General features: G+C 36.2%; 1 protein-coding gene across 2 annotated transcripts; it reads left to right on the top strand.

Annotated features, from left to right (window-relative positions):
* The first annotated feature begins 285 nt into the window (after nucleotides 1–285).
* LOC110776393 (potassium transporter 1-like) lies at nucleotides 286–1,478 on the top strand. 2 transcript variants are annotated; one of them, XM_056829012.1, is made up of 4 exons: nucleotides 286–487; nucleotides 804–856; nucleotides 936–1,050; nucleotides 1,138–1,478. In XM_056829012.1, the coding sequence occupies exons 2-4, from the start codon at nucleotides 815–817 to the stop codon at nucleotides 1,212–1,214; spliced, it is 234 nt and encodes a 77-aa protein (XP_056684990.1). In that variant the 5' UTR covers nucleotides 286–487; nucleotides 804–814; the 3' UTR covers nucleotides 1,215–1,478. The 2 variants fall into 2 exon arrangements, with proteins under 2 accessions (XP_056684990.1, XP_056684989.1); XM_056829011.1 differs by having other exon boundaries at nucleotides 298–487; nucleotides 793–856.
* Nucleotides 1,479–14,685: the final 13,207 nt, after the last annotated feature.

The raw sequence follows: 14,685 nt of genomic DNA, 5'->3' as shown, positions 1-14,685 counted from the left end.
AAAAACATTTCAATTCGGATCTCAAACCTAAGGACGCTCGATCAGTACTCCCTCTTCTTCCCTCAGCTTTCCCTGCGTACTCTCTCACCTCCTCATTCTTCTTCTTCTTCATCTGCTCTCTTTCTCTCTCCTAAATCCCTTCTTTCTCCGCCATATTCCCCCAATTCTGAGGTCCTTTTCGTGAATTCTCCCCCGTTTTCTCGCCGCGGTTTCTTCCCCAGGTAACTCCCATTTCGACGCTTTTTTCTGAATCCCCCCTTTTTTGTTCTAAGTTTTCTCTAATTCGTGGTTTTTTTGGGTTATGATTAGTTCAACCAAAAGGGTTATGATTTTCTTATTTTTCTTCTGTGGGGTTTGTTGAAATATATGTTTGTGGATCTTAGCCTTCGTTGTTGCACTCTGCTTAAACAGGATATGGTTCGCTGGGTTGCTTAATTGTGCTTAGGCTCAAGTATCATCGACTCGGTGCTTGCTGCTCAGATTTTAGGTTTAAAATTTGACCACCTTTCTCAATATGACCTTGTGATTTTTTTTTCGTTCTTTTTTAGCATGGCTCCTTTGTATCAGCAGCATCGGTGTTTATAATATTATAAGGTGGAATTAATCCAGGCGTTGTTAATGCATATCTTGTGATATATGGATTGTGAATGTAATGTAACACATTGATAGTTCACATTTTCCAGACAACATTTACTTTTCTGGTTTACCCTTGTTTGGTTTTGGCTTACTTGTATACTGGGTCATGGTTTGGTTACTTCTAAATGACCTACTGAAAACATGATATCCTGGTAGTTTTATTGCAGGCGTGGAGACCATGTTTGCTGATTTGGGACATTTTTCAGCTTGTTCAATTAAGGTATCTCTTGCATTCTGTTTTGCACTTCCTGCATATCTTGTGAATGGATTGTAACACATTGATAGTTCACATTTTCCAGACAGCATTTACTTTTCTGGTTTACCCTTGTTTGGTTTTGGCTTATATGGGTGAGGCTGCCTTCCTGTCTTGTCATAATGAAGATATTCAGAGGAGCTTCTACAAAGCTATTCCAGGTTAAATTTACTTACTGTTCCTGTTCAAGTCTCACAGATTTGAATCTTTGTTTTATTAAAGTTATATTCCATCTTGTTTTGCAATAGAACCAGTATTCTGGCCGGTTTTCATAGTGGCTACATTTGCGGCGGTAGTAGAACCAGTATTCGGTCTGGAAAGGTAACCTTTCTTACTGTGATATTTTGCATTCTTGTCTCCAAAAACAAACTATAAATAACTATTTTGTAGTGGAGCATTCAGATCTCTTGGGAATTTTTTAGCAAGTCCTTCATGTTGGCTTTAATAAGTTCCCTCTTGTGCCTTGTCTAGCCTATTTTATATCCAAAATGGTGAGAAACTCTTGCAATACTGCGTAGGGTATGCCTTGTTGCTTTACTGTTGTGACTTGTGAGCAATGGGTGGAACCCATCTCCTACATTTTGCACGCTAAAAACATTTCCGATTTTGATTGTTAGGGTTTGATTTTTTTCCGATTTTGATTGTTAATTTAACTTGGGGACATTTATATGACGGTTTATTAATATAATGGGGAATGCCTTCATTATTGCATTTTAGACTTCAGAGATTCATATTTTGGTAAATGTATCAGTTTACTTGACTCAAGCTTAATTGGTATGAAATGTGTGTGGATTATGATTGTATTGGACCATTGGTGTTTAATGTTTATGCTTCATGGTAATACATTGGGTTATAATGGTTTATGTTATTCAAGATTATATTCATTGACTGAAATAGGTGTTGTTGTTTAGCCTTGTTTTTCATTAAGAGATAAGCATGCTATGATTCGCTTTTCTGTTGTTGCTGCAAATTTCCCTACCTTTTTTCTTTAATAATCGACATGTGTTGGTTATGAATCCTATTACAGATCTTAATTACTGTTTTATTTATTTATTTTTGTGCAATTTTGGCTAATTCTTTCAATTGGGTTGCTGTGGATTGATCTGCAGCAACACCTTGACTTCAATGTTGATCTGGATTGATCTGCAGCAACACCTGAACTTCAATGTTGTTTATGGTAGAGTGAGCAGGCGCAAGGTCCCAATCTCAAAGTTGTGGCAGCTAAGCTGGCTACTGATCTGCACGTACTGATCTGCACATCAGTTACTTGCATTTTCCATAATGAGATACAACTAGGATAGCCAACAATTTGGGCTGTTGTCTGACCGGTTTTCCTCCTCACGCGAACATCGAATACTGGTGAGCATGTCCATCAGTCTCTAAATATTTTCTCAGAGTATTACACTTATTACATGTTTAATATGAATAGTTTTAACTTTCTAACACTCATTCCAATCTACTTATGCAAATTTAAGGCTTGTTTGGTCGTTATAGGTCATATTAGGCTAAAATGAGGCTTTTTTGCTCCCAAATATGAAATAAAGAACCTTAGGACTCATTTTAAACATACTAAATGTTTTATATGATTAGTTTTAACTTTACAAGACTTAATCCAATCTATTTATGCACATTCATGACTTCTTTGGCCGTTATAGGTCATATTTAGGCTAAAATGACATTTTCGCTCCCAACTTTGATCTAACGAACTTAAAAACTAATTTCAAACTTATTACATGATTCATATGATTATTTTTAACTTTTCAAGACTCAATCCTATCTATTATGCACATTTGAGACTTGTTTGGTCGTTATAGGTCATATTTAAGCTAAAATGAGACATTTTCGCTCCTAACCTTGAACTAAAGAACCTAAAGACTCATTTTAAACCCTTTACATGATTAATATGCTTAGTTTTAACTTTCTAAGACTCATTTCAATCTATTTATTCACATTTAAGGCTTATTGGGTCGTTATAGGTCATATTAAGGCTAAAATGAAGCATTTTCGCTCCCAACTTTGAACTAAAGAACCTAATGACTCATTTTAAACTTTTTACATGTTTAATATGCATAGTTTTAACTTTCTAACACTCATTCCAATCTATTAATGCACATTTAAGGCTCATTGGTTCGTTATAGGTCATATTTAGGCTAAAATGATATTTTCGCTCCCAAATTTGAACTCAAGAACCTAAGGACTTATTTTAAACTTTGTACATGATTAATATGCTTAGTTTGAAGTTTCCAAGACTTATTCCAATCTATTTATGCACATTTAAGGTTTGTTTGGTGGTTATTGGCCATATTTAGGCTAAAATGAGCATTTTCTCTCCCAAATTTGAAATAAAGAACCTAAGGACTCATTTTAAACCTTTTAAATGATTAATATACTTAGCTTTAAGTTTCCAAGACTCGTTCCAATCTATTTATGCACATTTAAGGTTCATTGGGTCGTTATAGGTCTTATTTAGGCTGGATTGACATTTTCGCTCCCAACTTTGAACTAAAGAACCTAATGACTCATTTTAAACTTTTTACATGTTTAATATGCATAGTTTTAACTTTCTAAGACTCATTCGAATCTATTAATGCACATTTAAGGCTCATTGGTTCGTTATAGGTCATATTTAGGCTAAAATGATATTTTCGCTCCCAAATTTGAACTCAAGAACCTAAGGACTTATTTTAAACTTTGTACATGATTAATATGCTTAGTTTGAAGTTTCCAAGACTTATTCCAATCTATTTATGCACATTTAAGGTTTGTTTGGTCGTTATTGGCCATATTTAGGCTAAAATGAGCATTTTCTCTCCCAAATTTGAAATAAAGAACCTAAGGACTCATTTTAAACCTTTTAAATGATTAATATACTTAGCTTTAAGTTTCCAAGACTCGTTCCAATCTATTTATGCACATTTAAGGTTCATTGGGTCGTTATAGGTCTTATTTAGGCTGGATTGACATTTTTGCTCCCAACTTTGAACTAAAGAACCTAATGACTCATTTTAAACTTTTTACATGTTTAATATGCATAGTTTTAACTTTCTAAGACTCATTCCAATCTATTTACGCACATTTAAGGCTCATTGGGTCGTTATAGGTTTTATTTAGGCTAAAATGACATTTTCGCTCCCAAATTTGAGCTACATAACCTAAGAATTCATTTTATACCTTTTATATGATTAATATGCTTAGCTTTAAGTTTCCAAGACTATTAGGACATTGTTATTAGTTGCTTGAATGTTAAAGTGTGATATTTAATTTGAATTTAATCTAATGCTTAGTTGAAATTTCTGTTTTTGTAAAGGTCTACACTCCGAGGAATGCGCCTATACTAGTGAGGAAATTGATGTGGTTCGTGAGCAACGGGCTAAGTGTTTTACCCGCAAGTATTTACTATTGGCTTGAGCGCGCTTGATCGAGGTGGTTTAGTCGTTATAGAACAATCGTTTACATTAAAATGTATGCGTACATTGAAATTGGAACGTATATTTGAATGTAGTACGTGCACTTTGGTTTTGGGATATATATATATGTATACAAAACACCAGTTATTATTTTTTATATTTGTTCTACAGGTTGCGATATTTTATTTATTGTTGTTGACAGGTTCCTATATTTGGTGCAAGACACCCTAGGTATAGATAAATAAAACTAAAATTTTCCCGCCAAAAGCACAGCTTTGTTGCAGGGGGCATATACTTGTTCGCTGCAACAAGTGTGTAAAATTAGGCAAAAATCAAGACTTGTTGCAGCGTACAAAATGATGTACGCTGCAACAGACTGGTTTGTTGCAGCGAACAAAATGATGTACGCTGCAACAGACTGGTTTGTTGCAGCGTACAAATAAAAGCCCGCTGCAACAAACCAGTCTGTTGCAGCGTACATCATTTTGTACGCTGCAACAAGTCTTGATTTTTGCCTAATTTTACACACTTGTTGCAGCGTACATGCAAATGTACGCTGCAAAAAAGTACTTTTCGCAGCGTACATTGTACGTTGCAACAAGTCAATACTTGTTGCAGGCCCCCCAGTTGCAGCATACGATGTACGCTGCAACAGGGGTCTAAAAGCCCGCTGCAACAAGGGTTTTTTCTACTAGTGAGAAATAGGTTTTGCTTATCTAAAATCTTAAACTACTTAAGACATGCTAAAGCTGCTTAAGGATTTAGGACTTTTGGGGTCTTGGAATCGTTTCATTCTTTTTGGACCATGTTTTTGCTTTTTGCATGAATGAAATGTTTAATAGCTTTGATGATTGCGTGAATGATTTTAATTCAAGTTATTAAAGTATGATAAGTGTTTTTCTTTTCTAGTTCATTTTGTAGAATCGTAAATCTTCAACTTTATTGCGTTCGGACAATAGAACTGCGATATTTCCTCGATCGATTGGTAACTATTTTTGAGAGCAATTCTCAAAGAAAAGGAGAGTGAGAGCGTATCTTGAATGCTATTTTCTTATAGTGATCTTCATTGTTGTTTTCAAACTAGAATTTGAATGGTAGACCAATTGGACCTCATATATTCAGAATACTGGGTAGTTTTGAAATAATGAAGTATTGAGTTAAAGACTCATGTTTAACCAATGGTTAACAACCAATTTTCTTTTGATTCGATAATGAACTAGACTCATTGAATGTGGTCATTCAAAGTGAATAAAAGAAAGGGGCTTTGTACGCATAACAAAGCAAGAAGATCAAGCAAAGAGTAAAATCTTTAGGACTATAAGAAAACGTGCTAGAAAGGATAGGAAAGGGGAACAAAAGAAATGAATTCAATATTAAATTTCTATCTTGAAGTTTATGTTAAAGAGAAACGACTTAGCAAATAAATTCCTATGGTATTAGATTACCGCTTGAGGTTCTAACTCTTGTTAGGAACTAAAATTCCGGGAGCTAAGTCTGGTTATTGACCTACAAGTGGGAAATGAAGCAAAGTTTTGCTACATTAATTGTAGGGTCATCATGTTTGTTTTAAAGTCCTTCTAAAGGCTGGTACTTAATGGTATTATGTTCCATTAATCATCATAATCAATTTCTGTTTGGACAACGGAAAGACTCACATTCAAAGTAAACAAAAACATTCGTTAAGTGTTTATTTGAATGAAATGGTCATTTAAGGGTTGAGTCATATGATTGATTAATAAACAAACGAATCTCTTCACACTCAAACTTCAGAAGGTTCAAATCAAACACTTTGATTTGTGTTCCACATATCTTTGGCAATGTCATACGACTATATCAACAAGACAACATTCTAAGATTCCATGGCATGGATTTCTGAAAGTTGGTTAATATAAGACACGTGGGTCTTGCTTGTTGAACATGACATAGAAATGGACTATTGTTAGAAGTTTCTAGACAATGAAGTTCATGGGCCAAAGATGGATTTTATGACCTACCTATTTCACAAGAATTTGAGAAAATATGGCTATATTTACTCAAAGTGAAATATGTGAAATACTTCAATGTAATTCACAAAAGGGTATAAAATCAACTTGGCAAGAATTTTGGAACATCTAGTCTAGGGTCAAGGTGATGTTTGCATGAGCCAAGAAAGATTATCTAGATTGTTTATATGGCATTATAACAATCGAAGCTCCATAAGAATATGGTATGTCCAAATGGAGAAATCGGAATCTAGTTCGATTAACGATAATCACGACTATTTTCCTATATAGTTTCTAAATGATACTCTCAAGTGACTATCACACTAAACAAGGTTGTCAAAGCTAAGGATAAGATGTCATAAGGATTGAACTTCGGTTCAGTACATCTTTTCAGTACATATATATCTAGGGTTGTCGAACCCAGTCGGAGTTAGTGTTTCATCAAACAAACTCAAGGATAGATATATGTTTCTTTATGAGCGACTCATAGAAACAAAAGGTATTGATTCTACCACATATCTGAGAACATATGGTTGTTGCTTAAGATAATGTCTTTTAGGAAACCATCATATTTCCAAAAAGGCAAGTGGGAGAAAATTGACCTCGGATGGACTTCGAGTCAAGCAACAAACAAATGTAGGATACTTAGGAGTCTTTGGAAAAGCTCCGTACTTAGAAGCCTTTGGAAAAGCTTCAGGAAGACTTTAGAAGTGCTTCAAGAGAATCCTAATACTCAAAGGACTTGATTAATATCTTTATAGACACTAACGTTTGATGTTCAATACCTAAGTAAATCGTATAAGGAATAGAATTCAACCAAGATAGATACATAGATATCTTGAGGAATGAAAACTATGAAGACTTTGGAAAGTGCTTCAAAAACATACGACTTACAGGTTAGCTACGACGAATTAAAAATTCCCAAGTATGGTTTGAGGCCATCAGAAACATAAGTATGGTTCGAGGCCATACAAAAATGGTTTGAGGCTATTTCATCCAAAGTACCTTCATCTTGAAGAATCAAATCTATGATTTGGTTGATTTGCATAAAGGGTTCACTCCCATTAGTTGCAAACATGTTTTCTAAACATAGAACATTGATTTGCATAAAGGGTTTACTCCCATTGGTTGGAAACATGTTTTCAAAACATACAAAGATGATATTGTATACACATACAAAAGAGAAGCTAGATTGGTGGTTAAAGATTGTAAACAACTTCACGGCGTTGATAATGTTGAAATCTTTTTCGCCAAGTCGGAATGCTTGAACTATTTTGGATAAATCTAGCAATCATTGCATATTGCAATATGGCAATTGGAAAACGAAACACCTTACTCAATTGGACTTGTAGAAAGGAATTGTGTACATCACACAATGTAAAATTTTTGGATGCTAGATAAAAGAGCAAGCTTAAGAAATCTATTCGTAGATTAAAGCATGCAAGTGGGAATTGGACCATATTTGTCTAAAAGGCTATTGAGCAATAATGGCTTTATGAAAATATGGATCATCTTATAGATGAGAAGTTTAGTGGGAGCTAAGTCCAGTTTATTGGTTCTATATATGAGATACATATCTCTGTATTGAAAATGACATTCAAATTCTAAATGGTTAGATTTGAAAGTATTTTATTAGAACCATGGCGAAACTTAGAACATACTGGGTTAAAGATCTATTGGATAGGATCTAAAGCGTTGTTTGGATTCTGTAAAAGTAATTACTAAATCAAACACAATGGAGAGACTCAAAAGAGACTCTCATCCCATATGATTAAGTCTAAGTTATGAATGCTTTAACTAAGTATAAAGCTAGGTTGTTATCACTAAAGTTAAGCATGAAGGACCTTGAAGAGGTGCCTTCACCTTATATCACATGGCAATGCCAAGATGTTAGCAAGATTTAGTGTCTCTTGAAACAGAATGAAGCTAAAAGTTACATGGATGGATTTTAAAATGCGAATGGTTTTTTGCATTACAATCAATCATGTATAATGTGATATATAGTTTGCCAAGATAACTCGTAAACATTGGATCGTGACGAGTTTATACCAATCTCTATTGATCTGGATCAAAGATCATTGGAACAGTATCAGTATCAAGAACATCCAATACATTTGGATATGTAGGATGAGCACTTGATAAGAGGAAGTGAAGATAACTAAAGTTTTGATGCTACATGCATTTGCCTAAGCAAAAGTTGAATCTTGTTGTTAGGCAAACCACAAACATACACGGGCAATTAGGCGTCGTGATTAAAAGGTGGTAACATAGGTTCTAAACCATATGTGATGCATGAGAAACTGAATCAATGATTAGTTCCCAAGTTCTCAGTTGAAAGATGTATCTCCCACATCTATGTGAACTGGTTGGAGCATTCCAAAAGGAAGCATCATTTGAAATTCTACATAATTGAAATGAATTCATTGTTGCCTAAGAAGCAATGAAAGGGAATTGTTTTAAGTGGGAGTTCTTCAATGAACTCAGGTTGATCACAAGTCTGCTACCTGGATGATTTTCTATTTTAGATATGATTATCATTCTAAACAGCAACGAAAGACTAGATCATTCTAGAAACATATTCAAAGATCTTTTCATCTTACATCGAAAGGCTTTCGATAGAAAAGATGCTAAGGATAGAAAAGTATGATAAACTAAACCTCTGCATTAAACGATACACAACATTTATATGCATATGTGGAATCAAGTTTGAGTTCCATGAATGTTTTAAGTATTGGGTGAAAGGACTATATCTGTAAAACATTAAATGCTTGATTTTGGGTTAGAGGCCCACAAATTGGTAAGCATTTGGTTTAAACATTTATCATTTATGAAATTATATTTCATAGTTCATTTAATCTTAGTTTAGTATTAAATGATAAGTCCATGTGATTCAAATCATTCAAATGGGATGTCAAGATGGATTCTTCGACAAAGAAATACCCATAAGTGAACTTGAATATTGAAGTCACAAAGGATCCCTAATCCAGGTCATTGAAAGGTGGACGACCAATGACTAATGAAGATTAGATTGCAAGTTGATTTATAGTTCTGTTTCTTGAACTAGATGGACTGGATGTCAGAAATCATTTGCATAGATACTTATTGGATCTTGTATCGGATTGACCATGAGAACACTTTAAGAGATTAAAGTCATGTCATAGGTAGTTCTCATTAATGGTGATTAGAAACCGTTCCTCGGAACATGAGCGATTATGTCTGCTCGTTTGAGAATTAGTTCGCTTTGATACTAGCTAAACGTCGCACCGTAAAAGGAGGCTATAAAAGCAGTTATTGGGCGTACTATGAATTAAAGTGAGTGTTCATAGATTGCAAGAATGGATTGTCCTCCTATCTTTGGTAGGATATGGTGTTTGTTGTGTAACAAGGCCTCTCGGAGAGTTAGATACTGTAAAATGCATGGTCGTGCTCAGAATGGTTAGGCTTAAACTTCTGGAAAAGTTTGACAGTTGAACTCTATAATCCGAGAAACACTTCTAGACCTAATAAGGATGGCTTGGATCTTACCTTATGTTCAGTAAGTAACACTAAGTGACAAAGGAATGTGGATGCACACTTGTCTGAATGACAAGTGGGAGATTGAAGGAAATATGTCCTTCACCCAAGGTGCATTAAGTCTAATACCAAGGTTCAGATTAATTGCGAACAATTAATTCAGTGAGATCAAGTGATCGGAACAGCTAGCTGGAGCAATGCTTCCGATCAGTGAGTTCTAATGAATATTAAGCTCACAACTTACTCTTGACTGAACCTACAAGGTCACACCAATGGCATGTAACAGATCACCGGATTAAATGAATCGGTAATTCATTTAATAGCTTTTCGGGAATTAGTTGGAAAACGTATTATACGATACGACCTTGCATCGGAATCGAATATCGTATCGCAAATATTCGTAAGCTAGGCGAAACGAATAAATCGTATCATATGACGGTGATTCGTCGTATACGAAACGATAAATAATATATCGGAAATATATTAATCACGGATACGAGGAGGCAACGCTGCCAGCCCAACGAGCCAAGGCGCGCAAGCGCGCAAGCGCGCAAGGCCCACTGGGCGTAGCAGCGAGCCAACGCGCAAGGCCCATGCCTTGGCTGGGCGCGCGCGCATGTGAGGAGTAGCAGCAGCAGCGCACACAGCGCGGCCCAAGGCCCAGCGCCTGTGTGGTGCGCGCGTATGGGCTTGTTGTCCGGTTCTTGCCCTTGTGGCTTAGCCGGATAGTATTATAACCTAACGGGTTATAATATTATTCCACACAAGTTTTCCTAACCTAATGCAACAAATCAGCCACACACATCAAACCCTAAGGAGGAGAGAGAAACCCTAATTCTCTCTCAGCCTCCATGGATGTGTTCTTCCCAAAAGCACAAATCTTGAATGATTGTCTAAGCTACGATTATAAAGACGGATCTGAACATGTCGGTGAACCATGTAGAGGAACGACAAGTGGAGTTCTAAGTTCGTGTTCGTTGACAAATTATTGTGGAAAACACGCTTCGAATGTAAGTTTGCTTAATCTGTACTTTATACATGTTTCCTGGCTTTGGGGATTGTTCCACACATGTTATTATGTTTAACTGTATTCCCCTACATGTTTGATGTAAATGTTAGGTTATGATACATATGACAATTCATAAATCATGCGGAAAAACCATAAACCCAGGAAAACATATTATTTACACATAATCATTTAGCATAGATTAGATGCATACTCTTTGTTGCGTGCCTTCCCTAGCTGCGCCCGAACCGAACAAGAACAAGTCTTTAGGACTCCAAGTGTCGTCCCTCCGTAGATAGTCCACAGCACGTCCGGATCCGCCTTAAGATTGACCAACTAGAATCGCCCTTAAGGTACTATTATTTTCGGCACTTTATAGGCAAATGTGTGACTGAATTTTTCTCTCAAAAACTCACTTTGAATACTTTGAAACTTGTGTTATAAATTGTGAGCCCTAGCCTCATATTTATAGCGGTATGGAAAGGGAATCGAAATCCTATTCAGATACAAATTAATTAAACCTAGAATCCTACAAGAACTCTAATTTAATTAATTTATCAAATAGAATTAGGAATTTAATCATTAACCGAACTCTGCATGTTTTAGGAAACGTGCACGAACACAAACACTTGCACACACACGCACGGCAGCCACGATGGGCCCCATGCGTGCGCGCGAGCAGCCAACTCAGCGCCCGCGCGCGCTGCGCGCTGCGCGTGCAGTGCGCGCTGTGCGCGCTGCGCGCTGCGCGTGCTGTGCGCGCTGTGCGCGCTGCGCGCTGCGCGCAGCCTGCTGGGCCTGGCCTTGCGCTGGGCCTGGCGTTGCTGTTTGTGCGGCGCGCTTGGCTTGCTGGGCGATGGCCTGGCTTCGTGCTGGGCGTCGTCCGGCAGGCCTCGTCCGATGCTTATTCGTACGATGCGCTTCCGATTAAATTTTCCGATTCCGGAATTTATTTCCGATACGAACAATATTTAATATTTCCGATTCCGGAATTAATTTCCGTTTCGAACAAATATTTAATATTTCCGTTTCCGGAATTATTTTCCGATTCCGGTAATATTTCCGATTCTGACAATATTTCCGTTTCCGGCAATATTTCCGATTCTGGCAATATTTCCATTTCCGATAATATTTTCCGACACGTACCATGTTTCCGTTTCCGGCAACATCTACGACTTGTATAATATTTATATTTCCGATACGATCCATATTTCCGTTTCCGGCAATATCATCGTTTCCGGAGTATTCATTCCTTGCCTGTGACGATCTTAGCTCCCACTGAAACCAAGATCCGTCGGTTCCGAATATTCATAGATGGAGTATTTAATGCTATTAAATACTTGATCCGTTTACGTACTATTTGTGTGACCCTACGGGTTCAGTCAAGAGTAAGCTGTGGATTAATATCATTAATTCCACTTGAACTGAAGCGGCCTCTAGCTAGGCATTCAGCTCACTTGATCTCACTGAATTATTAACTTGTTAATTAATACTGAACCGCATTTATTAGACTTAACATAGAATGCATACTTGGACCAAGGGCATTATTTCCTTCAGTCTCCCACTTGTCCTTAGGGACAAGTGTGCATTTCCTAATTCCTTTGTCGCTCGATGCTTGCTCTTGAACATAAGGTAAGAGTTGTCATCCTTATTATGTCCAGAGGTGTTCCTCGGTTTCAGAGTTCAACTGATCAAATAAACAGATAATCATAGCCTATGATTCATCCGAGCACGGCCATGCATTTCACAGTTTCTAGCTCTCCGAGTGGCCTTGTACAACTTTTAAGCATCTCATCCCGATTTATGGGAGGACAATCCCAATCTTGCGATCTTGAGATTAGACTTCGTTTGATAGGTGATTACCTGAGCGTTGCCTTTATAGCCTCCTTTTACGGTGCGACGGTTGGTCAACGTCAAAGCAACCAGTTCTCAAACAAGTAATCTCAAATCACTCAGGTATTGAGGATTTAGTGTCTAATAATTTAATGAAATTTACTTATGACAGACTTTCATCTCTTACAGTAAAGTTTCATAGGTCTCGTCCGATACTAGTCTTCCCAAAGTAAGTATCTATGCAAATGATTATGACATTGCCATGTCCACATAGTTCAAGAAACAGAACTACTAGTCATCTTGCATTCTAATCGTCTAACGTTTTCTATGCGTCCAATTTTATAGAAAACTCCGACTAGGGACCATTTTCAACTTTTGACATTCAAGTTCACTTGATAGACATTTCTTAGTCACAGGACTGGTCCTGACAGTCTATCTTGAATATATCGTCAAATTTGAAGGGACTCATCATTTAATACTAAACCAAGATTAAATGGAATATGAAAATACATTTCATATATGATAAATGTTCAACCCCAATGTTTTACAACCATGGGCCTCAAACCCATCTTCTAAAACAATTCATGGAATTCAAAGCTATGCTTGATTTCCAGTGCGACAATGTGAGTTTTGCTTCTCACTTGTTGCATAGGTTTAGTTATCATTCTTTGCCAATCTTAATATCCTTTTTCATCGAATGTTCTTCGAGATATGATGAATAAGATCTTTTGAGTTTGTTTATTATGCGATCTAGTCTTTCTTACTTCGATGGTGGTTTTACTCATTTTGCAATGAAGAACCATCAAGTTAGCAGACGTTTTTCTTGCTTCAAGAGTGGTTCTACGCATTTTTCAATGAAGAACCATCAAGCCAGCAGATAGGTGATCTACCCAAGTTCAGTGAAGAACTTTAAACAACCCTGTTTTATTGCTTCTTAGGCAACAATCACTTTTACTTCAACTGTTTAGGGTGCTAGTGATGCTTTGTTTGGATTTGCTTATCCAAGCAGTTCACAGATATGTGGAAGACTTTCCAGCTGTATCTTAGAACATAGAAATTAGTATTTTAATTTCCTACGCAACAACTCATGGTCTCCAGTCCATGTTGCCATTTCGAAACACGATGCTCTTTAGCTCGTCCTTGTCAATGGTTAACTCCAAAGGGTCTTGCTTGATCCTTTGCCAGTGTTTATGCGTGTAGCATCAATATTTAGCATATCTTTATTTCCTTGAATCAAGAACTATTCCTATGTACCTTTTCAAGTACCATAAGTATTCTTGATCTCAATCTAGTTGATCTTTACTTAGATCAATAGAGATTGGTATATGTTCGTCATGGATAAAGTCATACGATACGTTTTTGGCGATCCTCATATTATATCATACATGATAAATTCTTTTGCAGAATAATTCCCAATTGAATTCTATTCATGTAACTTTAGTTTATCTAGTTTCAGTAGATACTAAATTCAGCTAAATTCTTTGACATATAATATAGGTTAAGAATCTCATTTAGACTCTTTGATGTTTAACTTAGTAAATGCTTACACATAGTTCAAACATCCTTTACTTAGATTTATTCACATGGGTCAAATATCTCCAATGGAGACTTTCGTGTTTGATTTAGTAAATGCCATTACTTAATCTAAAACAATATCATAAGATCTTTGTAAATAGATCTTAATACCCAGTATGTACTAAGTTTCGCCATGGTCCATCATTGATGAATAATTTCAAATCTAAGTCATTAGCATTTGAATGTTATTTCACAATAGAGAGATATGTGTGTAATACACATAGGACCAATTAAGTTTTAAGTACTACCACTAAACTTCTTATATATCTATAAGAATCATGTATATTTTATGAAACTAAAATACTTATTAGCTTCACTAAAATACAATTCCAATTCCCAATTGCTTGCTTAAATCTGTACTTAGATTTCATAAGCTAGCTTTCCTTTTCAAGCATTATTTGGATCCACAAATCCCATGACATGCCATGTACATAGTTTATTCCAACATTTGATTGAGGAATAATATGCAATCATTGCTTG

Source organism: Spinacia oleracea, chromosome 5 (assembly GCF_020520425.1).
Source record: "Spinacia oleracea cultivar Varoflay chromosome 5, BTI_SOV_V1, whole genome shotgun sequence".
Lineage (NCBI taxonomy): Eukaryota > Viridiplantae > Streptophyta > Magnoliopsida > Caryophyllales > Amaranthaceae > Spinacia > Spinacia oleracea.
The sequence above is the reverse complement of the archived record's forward strand: the minus strand, read 5'-3'. Positions and strand labels throughout refer to the sequence as shown.